Source organism: Megascapheus bottae, chromosome 13 (genome assembly GCF_031878675.1).
Source record: "Megascapheus bottae isolate mThoBot1 chromosome 13, mThoBot2.hap1, whole genome shotgun sequence".
NCBI lineage: Eukaryota > Metazoa > Chordata > Mammalia > Rodentia > Geomyidae > Megascapheus > Megascapheus bottae.
This window is the reverse complement of record NC_143521.1, coordinates 6561409-6586775: the sequence shown is the minus strand read 5'-3', so window position 1 is coordinate 6586775 and position 25367 is coordinate 6561409. Positions and strand designations below refer to the sequence as shown.

The window sequence follows — 25367 nt, the reverse complement described above, 5'->3', positions numbered from 1 at the left end:
TACCTGTCAAATGTAACTGTAACCCCTCTATACATTATCCCAACAAAAATAAAAGAAACATAGAGGTCAAAATATAATTGAATAATACCACAGGTACTTTTTATGTTACTTAGTATCTATTTTATTCAGGTTACACCTATGTAAACACCAGCAAGATGCAAATAACAAGCATATTCACTGTACTGTATGGAGGATATATTGAAGTTCTCTAAAATGCTTTACAAGGAAAGCAAATCATCTCTTCTGTGCTACTAAATCCAGCACTGATGGATAAAAAAGTTGTTACTCTTTTCTACAGTTGTTTCTTTAATTTGTGCTTTAGAGAGATGAGCCTATATAGGGTTTGTGTAAAAGATAAACATACCATTGCTATTTGGCATAAGTAATTAATAAAACTAGTGGACATTCTTGGATGTCAATTTATGTAAGTCCCACAGTATCTTGTTACTATTAAAAAAAAAAGAGATCCATTGGGGTACAGGTGGATTACACCTGTAAACCCAGGCCCTGAGAATCTCTGAAATCAGCAGGATCTGGAAAGACCATGAGACTCATCTTCAATTAACAACCAAAAAGCCAAAAACAAACTGTGGTTCAAGTGGTATTAAGACAGGTTTGAGCTAAAAAGCTAAGGAACGAATCACAGGCCCTCGGTTCAAGACTGTGCTGCCTTTTTTCTCTCTCCTCACAAAGATGTATGTATGATATTTTTGAACTGCTTGATTGAGTAACACCTTTCCACAATTGCTTAAAGATAATGAAATAATATTAAAAATTACAAAAATAAAATAAATTATATAGATTAGAAAGAAAGAGAGCCAGGTTTTGAGGTGGAAATGTGAAGCCATTGATAACAAGGTGTGGAATAAAGAGAGCTCACTGTGTTCTGCATTAGACAGTCTAGGAGTTTCTCTAAGGCTAAAAAGGTAAATCAAGACACAGATGAATAAAGACAATGCAAGCAATTTGACAATAGCAGAGAAATTAAAAAAAAAACAGGTATAATATCAAAGCCTGCCTGACTCCTCATGAAATTACATCCAGATAAAGCAGAGTCATCCAAAAGTAATTGCTTACATAGCGAAACACAGAGAACACGTAGGACAATTCTGAAAATCACTCTGACATGCCAATAATACCAAAAAGAATGTAAGGAATACTCAGGAGGAAGGTCCTGACCTTTTGACTATTTAAATAGCTGACGTTAGTACCCTATTTCCCTGTGAGTTAATGAATGACATTATTCGTTGATATAATAAAATTTCAGACATACTATAAAAACAGTTTTGTCCCAGACAAAATTCAGTCATCCTCAGTGTGGTCATCAGAAATATATAGATAAATAAAGAATACTTGGCCGGGAGTTTGGCCTAGTGGTAGAGTGCTTGCCTAGCATATTCAAAGACCGGGGTCCGATTCCTCAGTACCACATACATAGAGAAAGGCCAGAGGTGGTGCTGTGGCTGAAGCAGTAAACTCTAGCCTTGAGAAGGATAGTACTTGGGCCCTGAGCTCAAACTCCAGTACTGGAGCTTAAGAAATATATAGATAAAAAGAATACTTAAGAAATACATAGATAAAAAGAATGCTTAAGGTACATAGATAAAGAATCCTTACATATATAGATAAAGAATTCTTACATATATAGATAGAGAATATATGTGAATATCTGCATACCTTCAGAAATAATATAATCATTTTACTTTTATTGAAAAGCTGATGAACAGGGGATCTACAGTTACATTAAAAAGGTAATGAGCACGTTTGTTTTTTATCACTCCTTTTCTCCTGCTTATCACTTACTACTCCCTTCCCCTTAAACTGTTCATAACCAAGAGAGTGTAAAGTGAGTATCAATGTCGCATTAGTTTAATCCTTTGTCCTGCTGTTTCTGTGATTCCATTTCCTTTCCACATATCGAATAATTTTATATTCAAGACTCAAGGTAAAGAAGCCTAAGAGAAATGAAAAAAAAACAACAAAAACTACATACAGGACATAGTGAGAACCTCTTGTTCTTGTAATTTTAAATTTTGACACAGGAGGTAAATTTGACAGGTGCAAAGCCAAGCTCTATTTGTGACTTATCACCGAGTATGGCTGAGTATCTCTCAAATCTGTTTGCTTCACATCCTCTTCACAGTTCGCTCTTTCAGGTTCTGCATCTGCCTCTGTTACTGTCTTGAGAGTGACATCACCTTTGTACTTTTTGCTTGTGCATATTAATAGATTGAATGTATTTGATTCCAAGTAATTGAAAACTTGCTTCCCGAAGTTTTATGTCCTAGGTATTTTTTTTGTCATATCAGAATAGAGTTCCAGAAGTTAACAATTATGGTCTTATTTAAGTACCATATAGGATAGGTAGACAGACAGACAGACAGACAAACTATTGTACCTTTGTTATGTGTGACAGCATAGCTACAGCATTTTTTGCCATCATATAGAGGTGCAAGTAAATAGACAATAGATAAGTCTATGTTATCTGTTTCCTTTTATTAGGAAATTTAATGCTTGCTTCCATTTGTTCTGGCATATACCATTTGTCATTGGCTACAGAAGGAGCCAAAGCTAGTATTTAAAAAAGCACCTTGCAAGCTGGATGCTGGTCGTTTGTGATTGTAATCTTAGCTACTCAGGATTGTGGTTCAAAACCATCCCAGACAGAAAAGCCCATGAGGCTCTTAGCTTGAATAAAGTACCCTGAAAAAGCCAGCAATGGTGCTGTGGCTGGAGTGGTAGACTGTTAGCCTTGAGCAAAAGAAGAGAGAGTACCCAGGCCCTGGGTTCAAGCCCAGGATTGTAATTTATCCTCATGATGGTTCTGTCATCAAGAAAGAACTGAGCAATAGGTATTTGTTAGATAGTAGGCAATGACTACAACAGGGAGGAATAATAATGCATACTAATAGACTGAGATTTTTTTATTCTGATTATTTGTCAGGGCACAAGATACAAAATTCCAGAAAAAGGGAAGGAGTGAGTTTTTGCTTAAGTGATCAATGTTAACCCAAAGGATCAGATACCTGAAATAAAAAGAAAACTACATAAAGGAACAATTCTCAAATGGAACAACACAACACCAGAAAACGCAGTCCTCTATTCATGTGTGTTTTCCCTTTCTAGTTTCTGAACAATGGGAACAAATAAAATGTAATATCTTTTTTAAAAAGTCTTGTAAAAAAATAAAGAAAAGTAAAGCCATTTGTAGGATTAACACCAATTATTTAATGCACTGACACATTTAATAAAAAATTTGGCATTCTAATTCAATTTCATTTAAATTCTAATTAATTAGGTGATAATCTCCTTTGGGTGTGTATTTACAATGAAAATGCATTGATTTTTTTCTGATTTATTTTTCTAAGAGATTATAATCAAAAAACTTGGCTATATTACTCATGAACAAGACATAAACTTTTGCCCAGTTAAAACATCTGAAAATTGTGTTCATATGTTATAGTTATGACAGACTTGCTGTCATGACTCATCAATGATAATAATTACCATTTATTTGAAGGGGGATATTTTCATTTCTTCTTTTTTTACATGAGGATTGTTTAAGCTGAGATACTCAGCAGCTGCTGTCAAATTTGATGAACTATTTATGTAATCAGACTATTTAGGAACTCTGTTTATTTTCCTTGCAAGCATTTCCTTTATCACAAGAATAATTATATGTAGATATTTATACATAATACACTTTGGCTGTTCCATATTAATTTATGATAATTATCAAATAAATTTTCACATAAGCCTGTTACTTTCACAAGTTTAAGCTGAGGCCATTTTGTTGTTCTTCAGGAGGCTAAAATCCAAAGCACTGAAGTGTGAAGGCAACATGGAGGAAAAAAATCGAGGAGAATCCATCTCCAGTGAACCATCAGAATTCTGGGCTGGAGGTGTGGCTCAGTAAGGCTCCCATAGAGCATCAGACATAAGCAAGAAGCTAAGAGAGTAGAGACGTGCTGGAGTAAAGTCGACTATACCAACATGTATATTTTTACTGTGAACTTTATGGCTGGTCAACATTATTTTTAGAAAGGGCAGAAACGTGAGGTAAATCTACAAGAACTTTTATGTCTGATACATAAGCATTGCATTAAAATGTTATAATTCAAAATATTTTTTTCTTTATTAGATTATGTTCAGTAAAAGGAGAAAGTACAATGGTTGTGTCAGAAAGGTACAGATAATTTTGGTTTAAATTAGTTGATTTCTGCAAGACTCACATATGTCAAAGCACAAAAGGTGTATTTCTATTTACTTTTTTGTTAAATAATTGCTGCTAACTACAAACCTCTCATCTTAAAAATATTGGCAAAAATAAAATAAAAATAAATAAATACATTCAGCCCAGCACAGGGACTCACATCTGTAATCCTAGCTACTTAGGAGACTGAGATCTGAGGATTGAGGTTCAAAGCCAGCCCAATCACTAAAGTCTGTGAGACTCTTATTTCCAGTTAACCACTAGAAAACCGAAACTGGTCCTATGGTTCAAGGGGTAGGTCAGTAGCCTTGAGATGAAGAGCTCATGGACAGCTTCCAGGCCCAGCCTTCAAGCCCCACAACGGACCTCCCCCCAAAAAAATACATTCAACCTTGAGCCCCAACTGCTTTCCAGCTATGATCTTCCTGAACTACCATTTGCTGTTCCTTGTTAGCAAAGTATGTAAAAGATAATTCTGTATTTCTCATTCATTTTTTCCCTTCCTAGTTAATCTTGGGCAACCAAGCCAATCTGATAATGCTCAAAATTATACTCCTGAAATTTATCTCCTTTGTTTTTTTAAGATTTTATTGTCATTATAAAGGTGATTGAAGTACAGAGGGGTTACAGCAATGTAAGTCAGGTCAAGAGTATACTTCTTTTTGTACAATATCACCCTTCCCTAACTTTCTGCCAGTTTTTCTCTCTTATCTCCATCCACAAGTTGTATAGTTCATTTTAGACACACTGTCTACTCAGCACCACTGAAGTATTTGTTTATCTCTTCTGTTTCTCCCTTACCATCCCCCAAACAGATAAGCGTACAAACAAGTATAAAAAATAATAGAAACAAACAGCAATAAAGGAAAAAACAACTTTTTCCCATTCCCTGGAGTTCATTTCAATAAATATCATTCTATATGAATAGATGCATGTAGCATAACACCTTTGTGTTCCTCTCCCAAGAATATATCTTACTTTGGTCTCACTGTGCGTGAATGCCTAGAGTCCTATACGATTTATTATGTCTCAGTGTATTTTAGATCTAGCTTCTGCATCTGAGGGAATATATGCAGTCTCTTGTTTTGAAAATTTCTCTTTGAATATAGATTTTTCTCAGTGTTACCTATTTCAGTAAGTGGCCCTGTAATTCATTCAAGTGTTTCTTGCAAATATTATTTTTCTTCCCCACCATCCAACACATTGGCAATGTTGTAGCTTCTGAAAATGCATGGCATTTGTACTTGCAAAAACTTCTATCATCTTTTTAATGTCTGACTCTCTACGTTTGCTGTCTATAAGTCTATTGCTCATTCAATAGTCAAAAGACATTTTACATAGTATCAGATTATGTGAGGTTTCTGCTATTGATGCCTCACAGTGAAGTGTAAAAATGTGGACATCTGTCATGTTCCTGTGAAATCTTACAGATTCAAATCCTACTGTTCAATACTCTCACATCATTTGCTCATTCACAGCTCCTAGTTTTGTTCAGAACTCTTCTTTTCAGACAGACTTCTCTTAATCCCTACATAGGAGCCTGCATCTCGTTCTAACTTTGCCCTGCTTAGAGATTAGTGTGGCATTTCAGTATATGTATGCATTAATTATAGCATCTTTTCTTTGTGATGAACCATTAAAAATCCCTTCTAACAAAAGCCATATAACGAGTGATTGTTGTCCTTAATGTACTATGTTATCTCTCATCTCTTTTGCTGTCCCTTGCTTATTTCACATTGTTACAGTATTTCACCTGGTTATCTGATTTATTATATATATATATATATATGTGTGTGTGTGTGTGTGTGTGTGTGTGTGTGTATTTGGTTATTTGAAGTTGGATAGGGAAGGGGGAAAACAAGATGAGGGGCGGGGGTGGGGGGAGGGAAATGGGGACCAAGTTATGAGAAAAGGTATCAATATATGTGAAGTAATGCACCTTCTATCTAGTGAATATAATGTAACCCTTCTATTAATTACAATAAAAATATATGAAAAAAATCCTTCCTAGCGCTTTGTTGTTGTTTTTGTACTGGTCCAGGGGCTTGAATTCAGGGGCTGGGAGCTGTTCCTAAGCTTTTTCTCCCCTTCAGTGCTAGCACGCTACTATTTGAATATCGGCTCCACTTCTGCTTGTTTGTTGTTGTTGTTTGTTTGTGCTTAATTGAAGAATATCATGGGTTTTTTCGGCTTTGTTGGGTTCAAATTAGGATCCTCAGAACTCAGCCTCCTGAATAGCTACAATTACAGTTGTGAGCCATTGGCACCTGTCTTCCTTGTAGTTTTTTTTGACATGTACAGTTTGTTATTGTCATCTGCAGTGATCTTACTGAGCAATGGGACATACAGCTTCTTGTTCTCTTCTAATTGTAACTCCATAACTATCTAAGCTTTCCCCCTCCATCCAAGCACTCTTTTCTGCCCCTGGTACCTTTCATCTAACTCTTGACTTAGGAAGTCAACTCTTTCATGTTGCATTAATGATGGGATTGTAAGGTACCTGTTCTTTTCTTCCTGGCTTGCTTCTTACTCTGTGTACTATGTGATCACTTTCAACTTTGTTGTTATATATGCCAAGATTTCATACTTTATAACTGAGTACTAGTCTATGGTCCATCCATGTATCAAGTTTTCTTTATTCATTTATCAGCTGAGGGACATTAAATTGATTCTATGGCTTGTCTACTATGGGCAGTTTCATAATACACATTAGTTTGCAATTGTCCTCTGATGAACTCATGGTATTTTCTTTGTCCATATACCAAGTAGTGGGTTTTCTGGATCAAAGAATAGTTCTGTTCTTAACTATTTGAAGAATATTTACAATTTCCATAATCATACACATGTCTCTTAATATTAGTAGCATGAATTTGCATTTCTGTACCTCCTGTCCAGCATTCTTCATTTCTAGTCTCTGATAATATCCATGCATATAGGGAGACATGCTGCCTCTCCGTGGTTCTGATTTCCATCTCCACAGGTGACTAGTCATATTAAGCATGCTTCATGTGCCTTTTGGGAATTTGTATATCTTCTTTATGGAAAAGTCTGTTTATGTCTACTAAGAGTAAACCTACTCTTAGTAGATTTAGTTATTTTTTGCTAACATGTTTTTGAGTTCTTCACACCATGTAGACATTAGACATTATCAGCTGAATAGTTGACATGTTGCTTTTCTCATTGTCTAGGTGTTTCTGTACTGTTGATCATATATCTCTTTGGGTATATGGGAGTCTTTACTTAATGCAATCTAACCATAAAGATTTCAAAAACATATAATGTGGCATCAAAATCTTCCCATTGGAATTTATATTAAAAGATGCAAACTGGGCCAGGAGTTTAGCCTAGTGGTAGAGTGCTTACCTAAAATACACGAAGATCTGGGTTCAATTCCTCAGTACCACATACATAGAGAAAAGCTGAAAGTGGTGCTGTGGATCAAGTGGTAGAGTGCTAGCCTTGAGGAAAGCCCAAGGACATTGGTCAGGTCCTGAGTTCAATGCCTTTCATGTATGAAGCCTTGGGTTCAATTCCTTGGTACCACATACACAGAAAAAGCTTGAAATGGTGCTATGGCTCAAGTGGTAGAATGCTAGCCTTGAGCTGAAGAGCTCAGGGATAGCACCCAGGCCTAGAGTTCAATCCCCACTACTGACAAAATAAAAAAGGAAAAGCAACGAAAACTAGAAAAGAAAAAGGAAACAAATTTCTCCCCAGTACTAAATGCTAAAATATCTTATAGAAATCTACTTTAGGGTGGAATATTTCCTTATCAGAGTATGTCGAAAGGATCATGATGTTCTAGATGGCAGTGTGGCATGCCTATGGTTAGAAAGGCAGCACAGTCAGTCTGCAGCTGGTTCAAGGCACCTGAACATCCACACAAGGTATGAAAAGCAGCAAGTGCTTGAAGACAGAGCTGCACTCAGTAGGAGATTCCACCTGATCTCTTACCACTCAGCAACTACAGGCCCTGCCTGGACGGCCTTCATATCTTTGGTTCCTGGGCATCTGAGAAATCAGTGCTTCTTCCTGCTCACAGCCTCTATGCGTGCAAAGGAGCTCTGGTGCAGCTGGAGTCCATGTCACTGAGAGTGTTTACATCCCTCACATGTCCCTGTCTTTGTACTACTATACAGGAACAGAGCAGTACAGCAGCCAGTCCAAAGCTTCTCACTGCCACCTGTTGGAAGTTCAAGCTGTTCTTGGAGCAGTTTGAAGCCAGAGGTGATTGATTGAATCCATTTGCTCTCTTTCCCCACTCTGCTCTCCTGATGGAGACAAACCTGAGGTATCCACTGCCCAGACATGAGCTCAGTTATTAATATGCCTTGGAAATGTAAATAGGGAATTTCTGAGAAAGAAAATACAACCAAGAAACCTTGTAGATCTGACCACTTTTGTCAGTTATGTCAATTTTAAGAGGTCTATTTATTTGGTTGCTTTGACTGGCTTAAAGTTCACATTTTTCATGTCTTGGCTTCCTTAATATTGAGACAACAGGTGTATATTATCATGCCTTACTCAATTTTACATGTATTTTGATCCAGCAACCTATGGTAAGCATAGTTGATCTGATTATATATTTTACATGTAAAAATGCATGTATAAGAATTTCTGTGGCTTCCAGACTCAAAAGAACAGCTCAATGGTTTCCCTCATTTGTAATAATTAGTACACATCTAAGACTTGCCTAGCAGAGGATTACAATAGCACAAAACCTAGATACATAAGGCCATATAGGATGAGGCTAAATGAAAAGATCTCTAGGATATGGAAACAAGAGCTTTATCTTATGTGATTGTTGTTCTTAATGTTCTATGTTATTTCTCTTCTCTCTTTGTTTTATTAAAGAATTTATTAACATTGATTTTTTTCATCATATTTCAAATGACATGTTTAACAAACAAGTGTTCAAGAAGGGAGTCTCTATATACAATCACTGGCACTTAGATTTGAGAACATAATCAAAATTAAGCTAAGGGTTTGTATATCACAGATACATATTAATTTATGAAATAAAACATTATATGTATAGAGTCATAGGCTTTTATATCTATGTAGTTTTGTTTATATTTCCAATACCATGTACATAGCATTAGGTATGCAAATATTGAGTCCTTGCTCTTGTACTGTTTGGATCTAATAGCCACATATTAAGGATACCATGCGCCTTTTGTTTCTTTGGTCTTGACTTGTCTCACTCAACATGATTCGCTCTAGATTCATCCACTTTTCTGCAAATGCCATTATTTTATCTTGTCTGTTGGCTATGTAGAATTCCATTGTATATATACCACATTTTCTGTATCCATTCATCTGCAGTAGTCTCTTCTCTTTTGTTGCCCTTTGGCTAATCTCATAGTTACAGTATCTGACTTTGTTACCTGGCATATTGTATATATACATTTATTTGTTTATTTGAAATAGGAAAGGGAAGGTGAAAAAACAAGATGATTGGGAGGGGTAGGGGAAGGAAATGGGGACAAAAACATGAGAAGGGGTATCAATGAGTTAGAAGTAATAAACTTTCTATCTGGTGAATATAACTGTAACCCCTCCATACATTACAATAAAATAAATAAATTAATTAATTAAAAAAAGAATTCCTGTGGCTTCTATGAAGCCCAGTAATCAGTTTCCCCAGGGAGTAAAGCAGGTAATTTTTAAAGTGCTGAGTTTTCTCTCCTTTTCTCCTTTTCTGTGTATTATTGTTTTCCCTTCTCATCTCAATCTTCTAATTGGCTTACCTTGTTTGCAACTAAAATCACATGTTCGTTTTAATGCAGGTCTATGTCTGGTTTATTATTTCACATGATGACACTGTAGAAACCAAATCGTCCTTGAAAAGGGAAATAATTAATGTATCAAATGTACATGTAATATAATTGTAGAGGAATTAATTAGAAGCTGGTTATAAATTAAATTTTTTCTGGAAAAAAATTCCAAAAGGTAAACTAACCAACACATATAGGATATTATCATTTAGGAAGGCAAAACAATAAATATCCATATTCTTTTAATATGCAAAAGACTGTATCTGGAGAAATGAAAACCTGGTACAGTAGATAGCTTTCCATCCTTAGGACCAGTGACTCAGACAACCAACATGAAGGCGGAAAGGTATATTTTGGCTCAGAGTTTCAGAGGTTTCTGTCCATTTTAGGTTGGTCCCACCGTGTTTGAGCATATGGCGGGGCATCATCAGGGTGGGAATGTTGGATTCTGGAGAATGCTCCCCTCATGGTTGAGAATGGTACACATGTAGCACAATCCCCCATTACTCTTTTGAGCCTATGAATCTATTAGCTATTAGCTACGGAACACATTATGTCTGTGTGTATTGTTTGACATTCATTTTCCCACATACCTGTGGATACAAACATTCTTCAGTTATTACAGTACTCAATTTTAATGTCATTTTATAGTTATCATTTTGTCACATGATAAAGTCCTTGCTTACATGCATAATATTCATTCCAAATACTTATGCATTGTTTGTCTATTTAACTTGCTGTTTTATCAGCCATGGAATATTATTTAGACCAATGGGTTAAGTGGAAATGCCAAGGTATACAAAATACAGTTCATCTCCTTACATGTCCTCACTTGAGAATTAGGTCATAAACTGACAATTATGATGCTTTTGCTAATGGTTTAGAGTGAGGAAGCAGTATAGGTAATAAGGTACTCAGAACATTTTTGAGATGGGTGTAATTCACAGAAGGCTTCTCATTATCACAGGGATTACTTAAAATGTTAAATGCATACAAAATATGATAATATATCCACCTCCATCTTCTTTTACTGATTCCAACTCCACTTTTTATTGCTGTATCTGATTTTGCAATTTTCTCAAGAATCACTACTTGTATGACTTGGTTTTAAAGGCTGAAAAGGATGCCAAAAAACTAATAAAAATTAAATGAGTAAAAATATATGCAAACAAGTTATTCCCTTTTCCAAACATGTTTCCTTCCTCAACAGTCTAGCTGTCAGCCAGATTGTTATTCTCAAGGCAATGGCAATCAATCAGAGCAACTTGCTCTGGCTATATGAAGGGAAAGCTGTTTCATAATTACAGACAAGTTGTCTATGAACATACCTCACACATGAACAAGTATGTATTGTTATCAGTAGGTGTTTTTTATTGTTGTTTTTGTCAGTTATGGGGCTGGAACTCTGAGCCAAGATGCTGTCCTAGAGCTCTTCAGCTCAAGGTTAGTGCTCTACTACTTTGAGCCACAGTGTCACTTTTGGTTTTCTGGTGGTTAATTGGAAATAAGGGTCTCACAAGCTTGTGCACAGGGTGGCTTTGAACAATGATCTCAGCCTCCTGAGTGGCTGTCTGTAGTTTTTGTTATGTATTATTTGTGTGTATGTGTGTGGTACTAGAGATTGAACTTGGCCCTGCCCTGCCACCTTTATGCTGTGCATATACTCTGCAGTAATTAAACAAGTGCCTCTGTATTCTTGGCAGTTGTGGCAGAATGAAAAGGCTTGTATGTTGATTTATGCAATTTTTAAGATCTGCAGCACTGCTGCCTTGTGATCCATAGCATCTTTTCTCTTGGGATGTGTATTGGAGCAAGTACAATTCTGTCCATAAAATCTCCTGTGAGGTAACATGCAGTTTTAACCTTCTAACACTGAAAAGTGAGAAGCTTTTTAAACACTATAATGCTTATTAATTTTATAGACAATGAGTGTTACGATCTATAGATGGGTAACTGGCTACTATGACTGCACTGTTACATTCTTTATGATAGTAAATACCTGAAAGGAAACACTATCCAGTAATAGGTTAAACAAATTGTAGGTGATCAAATTTTATTAGTTCCATTAGAGTGGAAATAAGTACATGATATATTGTTCTCCTTGAAAATCATGTTGCTTCTCTGGTCATAAAAGAAATGCAAATCAAAACAACTCTAAGATTCCACCTCACTCCAGTTAGAATGGCCAGGATCAAGAAAACTAATAACAACAGATGCTGGAGGGGATGTGGCCAGGAGGGATCACTACTACACTGTTGGTGGGAGTGCAAACTCGTTCAACCACTATGGAAAGCAGTATGGCAGTTCCTCAAAAGACTAAACATAGAGCTCCCCTATGACCCAGCAATTCCACTACTTGGCATCTACCTAATCATCCAGAAACAAAGACATACTAAATCCACCAGCACAACAATGTTCATTGCAGCACTATTTACCATAGCAAAGACATGGAACCAACTGAGATGTCCCTCAGTTGATGAGTGGATCAACAAGATGTGGTATTTGTACACAACGGAATTCTATGCTGCTGTCAGAAAGAATGACATTGCCTCATTTGTTAGGAAATGGAAAGACTTAGAAAAAATCATATTAAGTGAAGTAAGCCAGACTCAAAGGAACTTAGGCTCAATGGTTTCCCTCATTTGTCATAATCAGTAGAAACCTTGGGCTCTCCTAGAAGAGATCTGCAATAGAGCAAAACCTTGATACAAAAGGCCATATAGTATGACGCTAAATGAAAGGATCTCTAGGATATAGAAACATAAGCCATATAATGAATGATTGTTGTTCTTAAGGTACTATGTTATCTCTCATCTCTTTTGCTGTCCCTTGGTTATCTCATATTGTTACAGTATTTCACTTTGTTACCTGATATATTGGATATATTTGTATTTGGTTATTTGAAATTGGATAGGGAACGGGGGAAAACAAGATGAGGGGTGGGGGTGGGAGGGAGGGAAATGGGGATCAAGACATGTGAAAGGGTATCAATGTATGGGAATTAATGCACCATCTATCTGGCAAATATCATGTAACCCTTCTATTAATTACAATAAAAAATATGAAAAAAAAAGAAAATCGTGTTGCTAAAACCAGTTTTATTTCACAGAAAAATGACTATATGCTTGTACACATGTTTATATTTTATAGATTATATAAAACTATCTGCATATGTTTATACAAATAACAAATGCAGAAATGCCGGGGAAAACAAAAAATACAGCAGAGAAATACAGAACTATAAAGAAATAGCTTCCTAATTCTTAGCTTTATTTCAGACTGTAGGAAATACAAATTGGAATTGAAAAAAGTAGGTTATATTGGGATATGGGTGCCTGGTTTATTTGCAAATTTTAAATAGCTAATGATTATATTGTCTTAATAATTTTGTCATAAATGTGTTTTACATCTAAAGTTTAAACGATCCATTTTATCCAAAATTTCAGTCAGTTCTAAACAAAATGTGGTCATTTTAGCCCACAAATAAGACTCAGACCACAATTTTCTCACCATAATGGGAAGTTTGTGTACAATTAGCATCAATATCACTCACAAAATAAGTCTAGAGTGAGTTTAATAATTATACCATGCTGGAGCAGTGGCCCATGCTTATAATCCTTGCTACTCAGGACGCTGAGATCTGAGGATCAGGGTTCAAAGTCAGCCCAGGCACTAAAGTCCATGAGACTCTCATCACCAATTCACCACCAGAAAATCAGCCCCGCTGTGGCTCCAGGGGTAGGGTGGCAGCCTTGAGCTAAAAAGCTCAGTGACAGCACCCAGGCCCAGAGTTCAAGCCCCATGATTGACAAAAAAATTATATGAAAATATGCCACAAAGTAGACACTATATACATCTGCATCAATAATTTCTCAAACACCTTAAACTCAGCATCAAGAAGTATGTCTACCCAACTTAGCATTATATATCTACATATAGTGTACATATGTAAAATGACAAGAGTACTGGACTCAGAGAAGCTTCCCAGAATTTACACAGCATTTCATTATTCTGTCAGTGTAGCTAGAAATTGAAAAATTTGGGGTTTTGTGTCGAATTTGTTATAGGTGTACATCATCCGTTAAGACAATGTAAGTTAGGGAAATCTAGGTTTATTATTAGAATGATTTTTATCAAACATGTACTTTCTCCTGCTTTTTCCCTTCAGGGTTTGAGAAAAGTTACTATTTTCTCACTTTTCAGAGTTGTGTTGGTATCCAAAGAGCTTTGATTGACCTGGTAGATACTTATGGGTAGGTAGGGGAGGAAAAAGTAAACATGGGAGAATAACAATTAACTAAATTAGCAACAACTACAACTAACCAGTCAGTATGATAGGCAGAGTATGGTGTGGACATGCAAAAAACAAAACAGGAAGATGACAGAAATCAAAGTGTTTGGAAATCCATTTATTCAACTTACAAATCAAGAATAGTTAGTTTGTTAAATAACATCACCCTAAGGAACATTCAACTATACATATAAAACTTTAGTAACAGTGAAGAATGAGTTTTAGTAATAGTGAAGAGTGAATTTTCTTGCATCTTAAAACAGTAAATGAACTAACATTTTTTAAGTCTGTGTACAAACCAACCACTAGGATTATTAATTTATAAACAGTTTTGGTTCCTTTTGTTAAGAAGACTTTACCATCTTTCTGACCTCAAGTGCTGTATTGTTCCTTTCAGCCTTCTAAAATTACCATTTTATTGGTTATTACAGAATTTAAATCTATGTAAAAGCTTACTTTTTATATTAACATTTAGATTTATCCATAAATATTCAAAGGAATTAAACATGTTTAAATATTAACATATTTAACATTTTTAAATACTCACAAAATTCCTGTAATTGTTGAAATCTCAACTTTGTGACCAATGCAGTCTACAGAACTAGAAATTTAACACAAACACCTACAGTATTTACTGTCCTTATTATGAATAAAACATTCTCTTATATAGCAAATTAATGAAAACCTAATGAACAGAGATTTATATTGGTATTTTCTACTTTCTAATCTAAGAAAAATAGGGAAATAATACCCCTTAAGTAGATAAATATATTCAAGTGAGTATTCCAGGCTGAGTCTCGTCCCCTTTAGGTCTTAGAAAGTAAACAATAGTACAGTACTGGATTTTCACCTACTTTGCAACACTCAGCTTTATTTCTTTACAGGATAAAAGGTGCTCTTTTTTTAACAATCAGATAATTTCAGCAAAAGTGAATACATTTTATACAAGTAAGAAATCATATATTATCATATATACAATCACAATTGAGGAAATGACTTGGTGAGTCTTTGCATACATCTTCATTTCACTGTATCATGGAAGGAATGCTAAGACATCAGTATTTTGTTTCCTTTTTAAGAGGGCCCCAGGACAAGGCAGTGCTTTATTCTCTTGAGTGGTACAGCTTAGACTAGCTAGGAAGGTCAAGTGTTCTTCCAGAATGTGAAAAATCTGTCATGCCAAATCACTGTTAGTCTGCCTGAGTTAACCTCACATTCACAAAGTGATGAATGTGTAGGGCTCAGGTTGTAAATAACGAGTGAAAACTTACTTTAGACGACTCACAACTCACTGTAACAGGAAGCCAATAAATACAGAATACAGAAGGAAATAACCAGGAATCTTAAGTAGACAGTGTAAAATTTATGACATGCACATTTAGTCTTTGATCCCACAAAGTAGTTATGCCTCTTCCCTTGTCCTTTACTTGATACAACTTGCAGATATTTTGTCAGTGCTGAGTAACTGAATACAAGAGACACCAATGCACTGCAGCGGGTGTTGAATTTGTTACTATGGGGAATACATGGGTGATAAGAGAGCCCCTGGACCTCATGCTGATAATACATGTGCTTGGTCACCAATTCAGTTCCATCAAGTTTTTTCCCTGCGCTAGCAGTATCAAAGGGCTTTTAGTTTTAATTACATAAGATGATCTTGCAAAGCGATTCCTGGTAGCTTATGTCACACACAAAGTAAGCAAGGTAATATTTAAACACATGACATCCCCTGAAGTTCCTTTTGAAATCTCAAAGCATTCATTATAGAACCCATTGAGTATTCTGATATCTTAATACCAGACTAGATATTCAAAAGATCCTTCAATCTTATGAATCCTTATTTCCTTTTGTAGATTTTAGGAGGCTCGCTGTCTCTTCTAGAAGCTACTTCTTCAGGATCAGCTAGTCTCAGTAAGCTTTGATTCATTCAGGGTTGTGACAGAGCCTGTGATTGGTGAGGTCCCATGGGAGTGGGAGAGCGGAAGGGTCCTGGGTGGAGGCTCAGATCTGGCCTTCACTTAGATATAAAGTAAATTATCTCATTTTCTATGCTTCAGGATTTTTAGCTGAAAAACACAAAGTAACCTCTACCCTGAACAGTTATTTTAAAGGTGATAACATTTATAAAGATCTAGCAGAGGGGGTGATAGAAGTGTTCAATAGTTTGCTTCTTTTCCAGGCATAATCCATTGTCTTTGCAGTGCATTACTGATTAAAGCAGCATTTCCACTCTTGAGTCCAGACAATTGGTCTTTTTAAAAACCAAGGACTAGATCCAGGAGACCAGTTAATACAAGGACAGACAAAGATCAAATAAATAAGTACAAGTCCTTTGGATGTTTCTACAAATTCATTTCCCCATTATAAATACAATCTGGAAATCTCTGTATCAGTGAAGTAGACAGTAGTTACCTTCATAACCATTACAGCTTTCCATGGCATCGATCATTACAATGTCACTGACCTTGAACTCCGGAGGAACTCCTAGAGGTCAGGTGTACGTAATCACTACCATGAAATGTACCACCAAAATTGTACACAAAGTGTCAAATTTACAAAGAAAAAAAATTCACAGGTGATCCTATTGTAAACTATGATTGTCACGTAAGATTGGGACAGTACATTAGATTTAAATTAAAATATAAGGAAACTTCTGAATAAAATATTCATTGGTTAGAGTCCTTCCGAACTGCTGTCTCAGTCAACAAGATTCTACCTTTGGCAGTGCAGATGCAACTGCTCTGAGCTACAGCAGACCAGTGGAAGCAAAACTCATCTACGATACCTCTCAGCAACTATTTATTTAGAAACCCCAATCACAATACACACCAGCATCCGCTGATCACTATGATGACTATGGTACCAAACAACTTAAATGTAATTTACATGCAGAGTTTGTTCAAAGTGATCACAGATCGTTTTACTTTAGACATTATCAGGACATGATAAAGCTTTCTGCATTTGCAACACTACTAAGAGCAATTTAATTAGTAGCATTTCATTTGAGGCAGCTGATCTATAAGCTTGAAAAAAAATGTTCATATTGATTAAACTCCAAAGTCTCTTTTTCCTTATTACCAGATATCTGTGGCACTTAATTGAAACAGATTTGTTTAACTGGAAGTAATGGAATGAATGGCTTTTAACCGATAGCTAAAGATGGTGAACGGATAAATAAGTCATTATCAAAACACTTTTGAAAGCATGGTTCTGCTGGGAGGGCTCCACGGAGGAAGGGACCCATTTTCATGAAAGGAGTGCCGTTTCTGTTTCCTCTCAGTTCTCTCCTGCCTTTCTTTCTTTTCCTAAGGAGAAAGTAGAACGTTATGAATTTATTTATATCCTTCTGTGAACCTTTTTTTTCCGTGAAGAATGAAGTAATTCGTGAACTGGTATTAACATTATTTCCTAGTTATACTGGTAATGCTGAAATGGAATCTAGTGAGGGTAACTAACTTATATGCAGCAGCACTTTTTAAAAATGAGAGAGAGAGAGAGAGAGAGAGAGAGAGAGAGAGAGAGAGAGAGAGAGAGAGAGAGAGAGAGAGAGAGAGAGAGAGAGACAGTGTCAGTCCTAGGCTTGATCTCAGAACCTGAGCACCACTGTCCCTGAGCTTTTCTTGCTCAAGGCTAGCCACTTTATCACTTGAGCCACAGCTCCACTTCTAGCATTTTTTTCCCTTCTTTTTGGTAGTTAATTGGAGATGAGTCTCACAGATTTTCCTGGCTGAGCTGGCTTTGAACTGTGATCCCCTGAGGATTACAGGAAAGAACCACCAGCTTGTATCACTTTTTGGTAATAAGAATCATCACTGTAATTTTAACCCAAATGTAGTTTTAAGTTGGACAGGAGAAAATTAACATATGCAACAAGTACAAGTGACAGGCCAGGCCATGGCAACAAGGATGCCTCTACATGTCTTACAGTTGGGAATTCCACCTCTGGTTTCTTTTTGACAAAGCACGTCCTCATTCACTGCATTAGCCCTTGTGTGAATTTTCTGCTCCATTGTTTAGGCTAGCTGACTACATGGTAATCAGTGCTTTCGTTTTTAAATTTTTATCCACCAGTGTATTTTCAAATAAACATTATTTTACTTACCTTTCTGAAGCCCTTAATGTTTACCAATATGAACAAAAATATTTGAAATACAAAAGGCAGAAGAGTAACAATGCGAAGAGCACTCTCTACTTGCTGTAGGGAAACATGTGTCCAGTACTTCTGAAGCTCCAGTGTCACTCTTCATCCCTCTGCTCTGCACCCAACTGAAGTGAGAGCCACCTTGAACTTACTGCTTACTTAATGCTTCATACAGTAGTACAGCAGTGTATCTCCTAATACTTACTACAAACCATTCTCAAACCAAAAGAAACTGTTTCAGAGTTTTAAAATTAAAACAAAAAGGTATTGTTATCCATATTTTGCAACCTTCTATCTTTGTTTCTTTAAAAAAATTGTCCATATAGCTTGAGCTTTTTTCCATTACGAAATTCCACATGTTTTATGAAATACAACACATGTATTACAAGATACATTGGTTTGTGCATTTCCCCCCCCAAACCAATGCTGCCATAAACATCTGTGCTTTCTTGTGCAAGAGTCATTTTCCATACGCACATATACATGTGTACACTGCTGCTTTGCAACAGATGCATACACCCAACTTACTGAACAATGCCAAAGAGTTAGCAGCTATAGGTATTCACCATCCAACCAGTACCTATAATGACTTTATTTGATGAGCTAGTGAGTTTAAATTTGATGTGTTCCCTTTTGAATTCTTTTCTACTTTCTTGTAACAATTCTGGATTTAGAGAAGCATGTCTCTGTGAGGACTGATAACTGGTAAGTTTTATTTTTTGTTCTATTGTTTAGTACTTTACCTTTATCATGTTCATTCTTTTTGAGCTTCTTCTGGTGTAAGGCAATGCTCTGATGTTGGCTTATTTTAAAATACCACATTAATAATCACAATAGTGATTTTCTTGCTTCCATGAATTGCTATTGTTTTATCATACATTGTGGTATAAGTTCTGAGGTTTCCTGTGGGTCTATTATTCTAATGGCATTACATTGCTTCAATTTCTGCCTATTGGGGGCCAGGACACCAAGCCCTGGGTTCGATTCCTCAGTACCACATACACAGAAAAGGCCAAAAGTGGTGCTGTGGCTCAAGCAGTAAAGTACTAGCCTTGAGGAAGTCCAAGGACAGTGCCCAGGCCCTGAATTCAAGCCCTAGGACTGGTAAAAAAATAATTAAACAGTTTTCAGCTTATTCATTCATTATTAAGTTCTGAAATTCTACTCTGGGTTCATCATAAAATGATTATAAAATCCAAATACAAGCCAGGTCCATAGCCATGTCAGTGGATACTTGGAAGGTCAGAACAGAGGACTTCAGTGTTAGCCAGTGCTGAAAAACTCACAGAATCCCTTCCCATTCATAGGTGAGTGTGCGGGTAGATGCCTGTCATCCAAGTGATGTGAGGACGCCCAGGTGCAGTTCTAGGTTAGCTCACGCAGGGAAGTCCATGGGACACTATCTCAGTGGAAGAAGCTGGGTGTGCTGGTTTGTGCCCATCACACAACTATGACAGGAAACCTCAAAAGGCAGATGACAATCCAGGCACGAGTCCAGACAGGAAGCAAGACTATTCTGAAAGGGTTTAAGGTATGGCACAGGAATACATACATATATATATATATATATATATATATATATATATATATATAGTGCTTGCCTAGCAAGTGAGGAGCTTTGAGTTCAGATCTCAATATTTGTCCCCCACCCCAATTCAAAACCATGCATATGGTCTCTATTTCGTAGAAAGGTTTCAAAATGGACAGATAATCAAGTAAGTAGGAACAGAGAATCCAAATTGTGTGTATTTCTATGAAACATAAAATCATTTTGCAATGAAGAATCAAAGAGAATGCTTTCAAAGAAAACTAGATTCAGCAAGTTATCAAAGCGAGACATACAGAGTCAGAGAAATCATTTGTGGTATACTGGGGTAAGACAAATTCAAGTACAGGAAATAGGACTAAGCATCAGACAAGTGGAAGAAAGCTCTTGGTATGTAGGAGGAAACAGAGAGCCAGAATGGTCAAAATGTGGTAGAAAAGGAAGAGGATCAAATGAGAATAATGAAGAGATAAATAATATCACCTAGGGCTCTCCAAACTGAGATAAGAATGAGACTGAAGTTGCACTCAGAGTCATGCAGGAATGGGAGAACTAGAGCAGTGTGACACTATAAAATTGGGTTCTGTCTCTTACTGGTCATTTCCTCATCATATTCCTTCAAGAAGCCCTTAGATAACGCTCACCAGGCTGATGGCTTGGGAGGAGACACTGGATAAATCTGTGGGTGCCTGTGCATCTTTCAATATGACAGAGATGGATTGTGAAATGTCAGAAGAGCAAAACATGATTCAAGATTTGCATGTGCATACAACTGGTCACATACAACAGTGCTATAACTGTTCTTTTTCTCTGTTTGAACATCCTCATCTGTGTTATGTGACAAAAGAATATTTGCATGCAAATATTATTAAAGCAAAGAAAAAACTTGTTGCAGAATCTTAATTAAGAAACGTTTTAACTACATAATCATGGATCATTTTTAGTATTTTAGAGAGAGGCAGACCATCCAGGTGGATAGAAGCTTAATCACATTGTCCATAATGATGGACATGTTCATATTGATTGGTAAGCTTTTTGTTCAATGAACTCAGCATCCGGGGGAGGAAAAAGTCTTCAAACAGAGTGGATGTTGCTAGTGGAACCCTAAAAAGCAGCATATGAAATAGGCCATTATTACTCTGAATATTTATTAACATGAATCACTAATGTTACTTTGGTAATCATTAAAGAAGTATTTTGACTATGATCTATGGGAGACAGAAATCTCTCTGGGTTTTTTGTTTGTTTTTTTGAGGGGGGATCTCATTGCCCAGATGGCATCAAAATTGTGGGATCTGAGAACCTTCCTACAGTCACTGGGACTAATGACAGGTTTCCATATATTAGCAGATGGGTTTTTTTAAATTATTTTTTAATGTATGAAGTAATCTGGGAACTGGCATGAAAGGAATCTTAGTTAATATTTGGTTCTATGTTACTTGTAAAACAATTACCATCATCTACTTTTAATCCAAGAATATATATCAAAATTGTGAAATTTTATTTTATTTGAAAACCAGTCAATTTACTACCTCACAGGGACACTTTGCCATTTTATTTTGAAATTTGTTTTCCACTAATAACTGAGTAAGATAGATCTTTAGTATATTGGCATTTATGATTTTATAGGTAGATATTTATGCAAGTTTTATTATGAAATGGAAAACTTTACCAATGAAAAGTAACTTTGGTAAACATGGGGGAATTGAGCTTAAATATCTACACTTAGAGATAGGAAAGTCCAGTCAGATATGTTCTTCCTAAACTTCAACTTTGCTCTTTAAAATAGAAAACACCTAAATGAGCCTTCTTCTCCAGATCATCACAAATATCAAAAGAAAAGAAGAAAGCGACTACTCTCCTCACCATGGAATTCAATGATCCTGTGTGAATGGCCACGTTCCGTTCACCTCCAATAACCTGGTATAACCTCATGAGGGTACCTGCCTACTTCCTGTGCTGTGAGAACCACTGTAAAGGAAGGAGGGGCGTGACTGGTGGATGACAGGAGGTGGGAACACAGTCCAGAAGCACACTCTCCTAGACGCTGAAGTCTGGAGGCTTTTGCGAACAGTAGAAAGGTTAATATAAAATACCACACTCATGCAGTGGATACTACACTCTTCAGGTAGAAACAGTCAGTAGATCTGAGACGGCATTTAAGGCAGAAATGGTACAAAAACAATGCAATCAGAAAACATAGTGCATTAACAACTAATACCTACCAGCCACTTCTCATATTCATTGATGGCTTGCTTATCTTTATCTTTTTTCTCAGCCCTTTTCAGCTCTTCCTTTCTTTTTTCATTTATTTTCTCCTTTTCTTTTTGCTTGAAAAAAGCTTCTTTCTTTTCATTCCTATGAATGAAGGACAACAAATAACAGGACAGCATGAAGAACATATAATAAAGATTCTTTAGTTCCATCTTTGGCAATGAGATTGAGAGACATTTCAAGTGAGTACATTTTAGAAAAGAGCTATGACGTAAGTCCAAGACTTCAAACATTGCTTTGGATTACCATCGCTCAACAGCAGTTAGGTTATCTTTCTTTTTCTCAGCAACTGTTTCCTCTTCTTTCTGTTTCTTTGCTCTTTCGTATTCCTTCTCCTTTTTATTTTTCTCTTTAAGATATTCCATCTTTTTCTCTTTCCATTTTTCAAAAGCCTGAAAAAGTTCAGAATGGTTTGCTTAGTACCTGTGGTTTTTATGAAAGAAGTAAAAATGCAGCTAAACACTATGTCTGACTTCAAATATTGAAACACAACTAAGAAAGGCATGGAAGTTCCAGAGTACTTGCTGCGCTTCGTTTTTTCTCATGGCGTTTTCTTCCTCAGTTTTCTTCTTGTTCTTTGCTTCCAGCTTCTTTTTTGCAGCTATTTTCTTGGCTTCCTTTTCCTTCATTGCTTTCCAGGCCTCAAACGATGCTAATGCTTCCTCTCTCTTAGCCGCTCTTTTCTGTTTCAGGAAATTTAATAGGCACAGACATGTTTATCTATAAGTAGACAAATGCAGACTTAGCTAGAGAACATGAAGTTATCATCATTTTTTGTTGTTTATTTTATATGGAAAATAAGTTACAAAGCAGATACTTAGAATGGTTCACACAAATTAATTGATTTAAAAATTGTTATCTGCATTTTTCACTGCATCAAAATAGGTTGTGTGGTGCCAGAAAGGGATCAACAACAACAATTTTTTTTTAAAAAGCTGAACTGGGTGCTAGTGGCTCACACCTGTAATCCCAGCTACTCAGGAAGCTGAGATCTGAAGATTATGGTTCAAAGCCAGCCCAGGCACAAAAGTCTGTGAGACTCTTATTTCCAATTAACCACCAAAAAACTGGATATGGCCTTGAGGCTGAAAGTGGTAGACAACTGGCCTTGAGCTGAAGAGCTCAAGGACAGTGCCCAGGCCCAGAGTTCAAGCCCCATGACTGACAAAAAATAAAACAAAATAAAAAAATTAATAAAAACCTGGAAAGTTGCAATGCTATGAGCAAAGTTACATGAAGGTAAGTTAATCAAGTCACACAGTCAGGCTTTGATTCCCAGTTTTGAATGGTATCAAAAATATAAAGTTCTAAATGTTCAAAGATGTATTCAATGTTGAAAATAAGGCTAGACTTATAGTATGATCCTGGTTACTTAGGAGGCTAAGATTTGAAGACTGAGTTTCAAAGCCTGTCTGGGCAGGAAAGCCTATGAAACTTATCTCAGTTAACTACCAAAAGGCTGGAAGTGGAGCAGTGGCTCAAATGGTAGAGCAACAGCCTTGAGTGTAGAAGCTCACAGACAGTGCTCATGCCCTGAGTTCAAGTCCCAGTACCGCACACACACAAACACTAAGAATGTGTCAGACTAGAAAATATGTAGGTAGTGACTATATTATGTTACACAAGTTTGGTCTTGAAGATAAATATAAACATCAAAAAAAGAACAGAAGAAAACTAAATGAATGCGAATGTTGGTGTTCCTTTGTGTTCTTGCCTAAGATCTAACAAATCAAGTCTTAAAATGATCTAGGTGGTCATAAAAAATAATAAGCTCACACTCAGTCATGTAATACCTATCTCATGCAGAACAACTAAACTGGAAATCTCTGTGTCTCGGTGTTTCCATGGAAATCTAATATACTGGAGCCAAGTTAATGTCTATAAAGTACAATAAAAATGAAATCGGAAATCATTTCTCTTATGCATGTCATTTCACCACTAGAAAGACAACTGACTTAGAAAAGTTTAATATTCAGGGATACTTTACTGCTATAAAAATTCAGAATAATTTTCACTTCTTTTACAATACCTGTTCATTTTGGATCCTTAAATTTTCACTTTCAATCCTTTTTATTCTGTGCATTTCATGTAAATATACATTTTTCTTTTCTAACCACTCCTGTGAAAATACAAAATTAATATTGCCCAAATAAGTTAGAATGATCAATTTCTGAAATATTTTATTAAAATATCAAAAAATACAAAATTTGTAAATTGTATATATACAAGCTAGTATCATTTCCTAATACTTGAATCTATAAAGACAAATATTATTTAAGAAAATTAAATGTATATTATCTCTTATATTAACCATATTTAAAATATTTAACAGAATGAGAAAACATTAACATTTTTCTCTAAAATTCATATCAAAACTTTCTATTCTTTTTCTTTTTTTTAATTATCAACTTTGTCATGTCAATTCATGCTAAAATTACATAGAATTCTGTTTAGGTGCCATTTCTCTGTTAATATCATCTTCATATTGGTTTTCAACGTGTAGAACTTTGAGAATTTTCTGCAATGGTGGCTTGGTCAATATATATTGTTTCAATTTTCCCCTGATGTGGAAGGTTTTTAATTTTTCCCACAGCTTGAATGAGCTTAGCTGACTATAGTATTCTTGGTTGATAGTTGTTTGCCTTTAGGGTTTGGCATGCATCATTCCAAGCCCTTCTTCCTTGCATGGTCTCTGCTGAAAAAAATCTGTGGTTATTCTGATTGGTTTTCCTTTGTAGGTGATTGTTCTCTTCTCCCTGGCAGCTTTAAGGATCCTTTCCTTGGTCTCTATTGATTTTGTACGGATTATAATGTGGCGGTGGGATGTCCTGTTCTGATCTGGTCTGTTTAGGGTTCTGAAAGATTCTTGTATCAGGATGGGTCTATCCTTTTGGGTATTTGGGAAGTTCTCTGCAATGATTCCATTTCCTATATTTCCTATTCCACTGGCTTGCTTCTCCAGGCCCTGCTCTTTACCTATTAGCCTTAAATTAGGCTTCCTGATTGTATCTCCGTGCTCCTGAAGTGTTTTGTCATATATCTTGTTTTCGTTTTGAGTAATTTTCTGGTCTCTCTCTACACCATCCTCAATTCCAAAGTTTCTATCTTCGGTACCTCTGTCTTGC

General features: G+C 36.1%; 1 protein-coding gene across 3 annotated transcripts in view; it reads right to left on the bottom strand.

Moving 5' to 3' along the window:
- Nucleotides 1–14942: 14942 nt before the first annotated feature.
- Map9 (microtubule associated protein 9) overlaps nt 14943–25367 on the bottom strand; it is a 31202-nt gene continuing 20777 nt past the window's right edge. For all 3 annotated transcript variants that reach the window (XM_090343213.1, XM_090343211.1, XM_090343212.1), the window contains exons 10-14: nt 24272–24361; nt 22764–22925; nt 22489–22634; nt 22194–22326; nt 14943–17586 (exon numbers count right to left, since the gene is read on the bottom strand). In XM_090343213.1, coding sequence (XP_090199339.1) covers nt 17467–17586; nt 22194–22326; nt 22489–22634; nt 22764–22925; nt 24272–24361 — 651 coding nt within the window. In that variant the 3' untranslated portion in view covers nt 14943–17466. The remainder of the gene's footprint in view (nt 17587–22193; nt 22327–22488; nt 22635–22763; nt 22926–24271; nt 24362–25367) is intronic.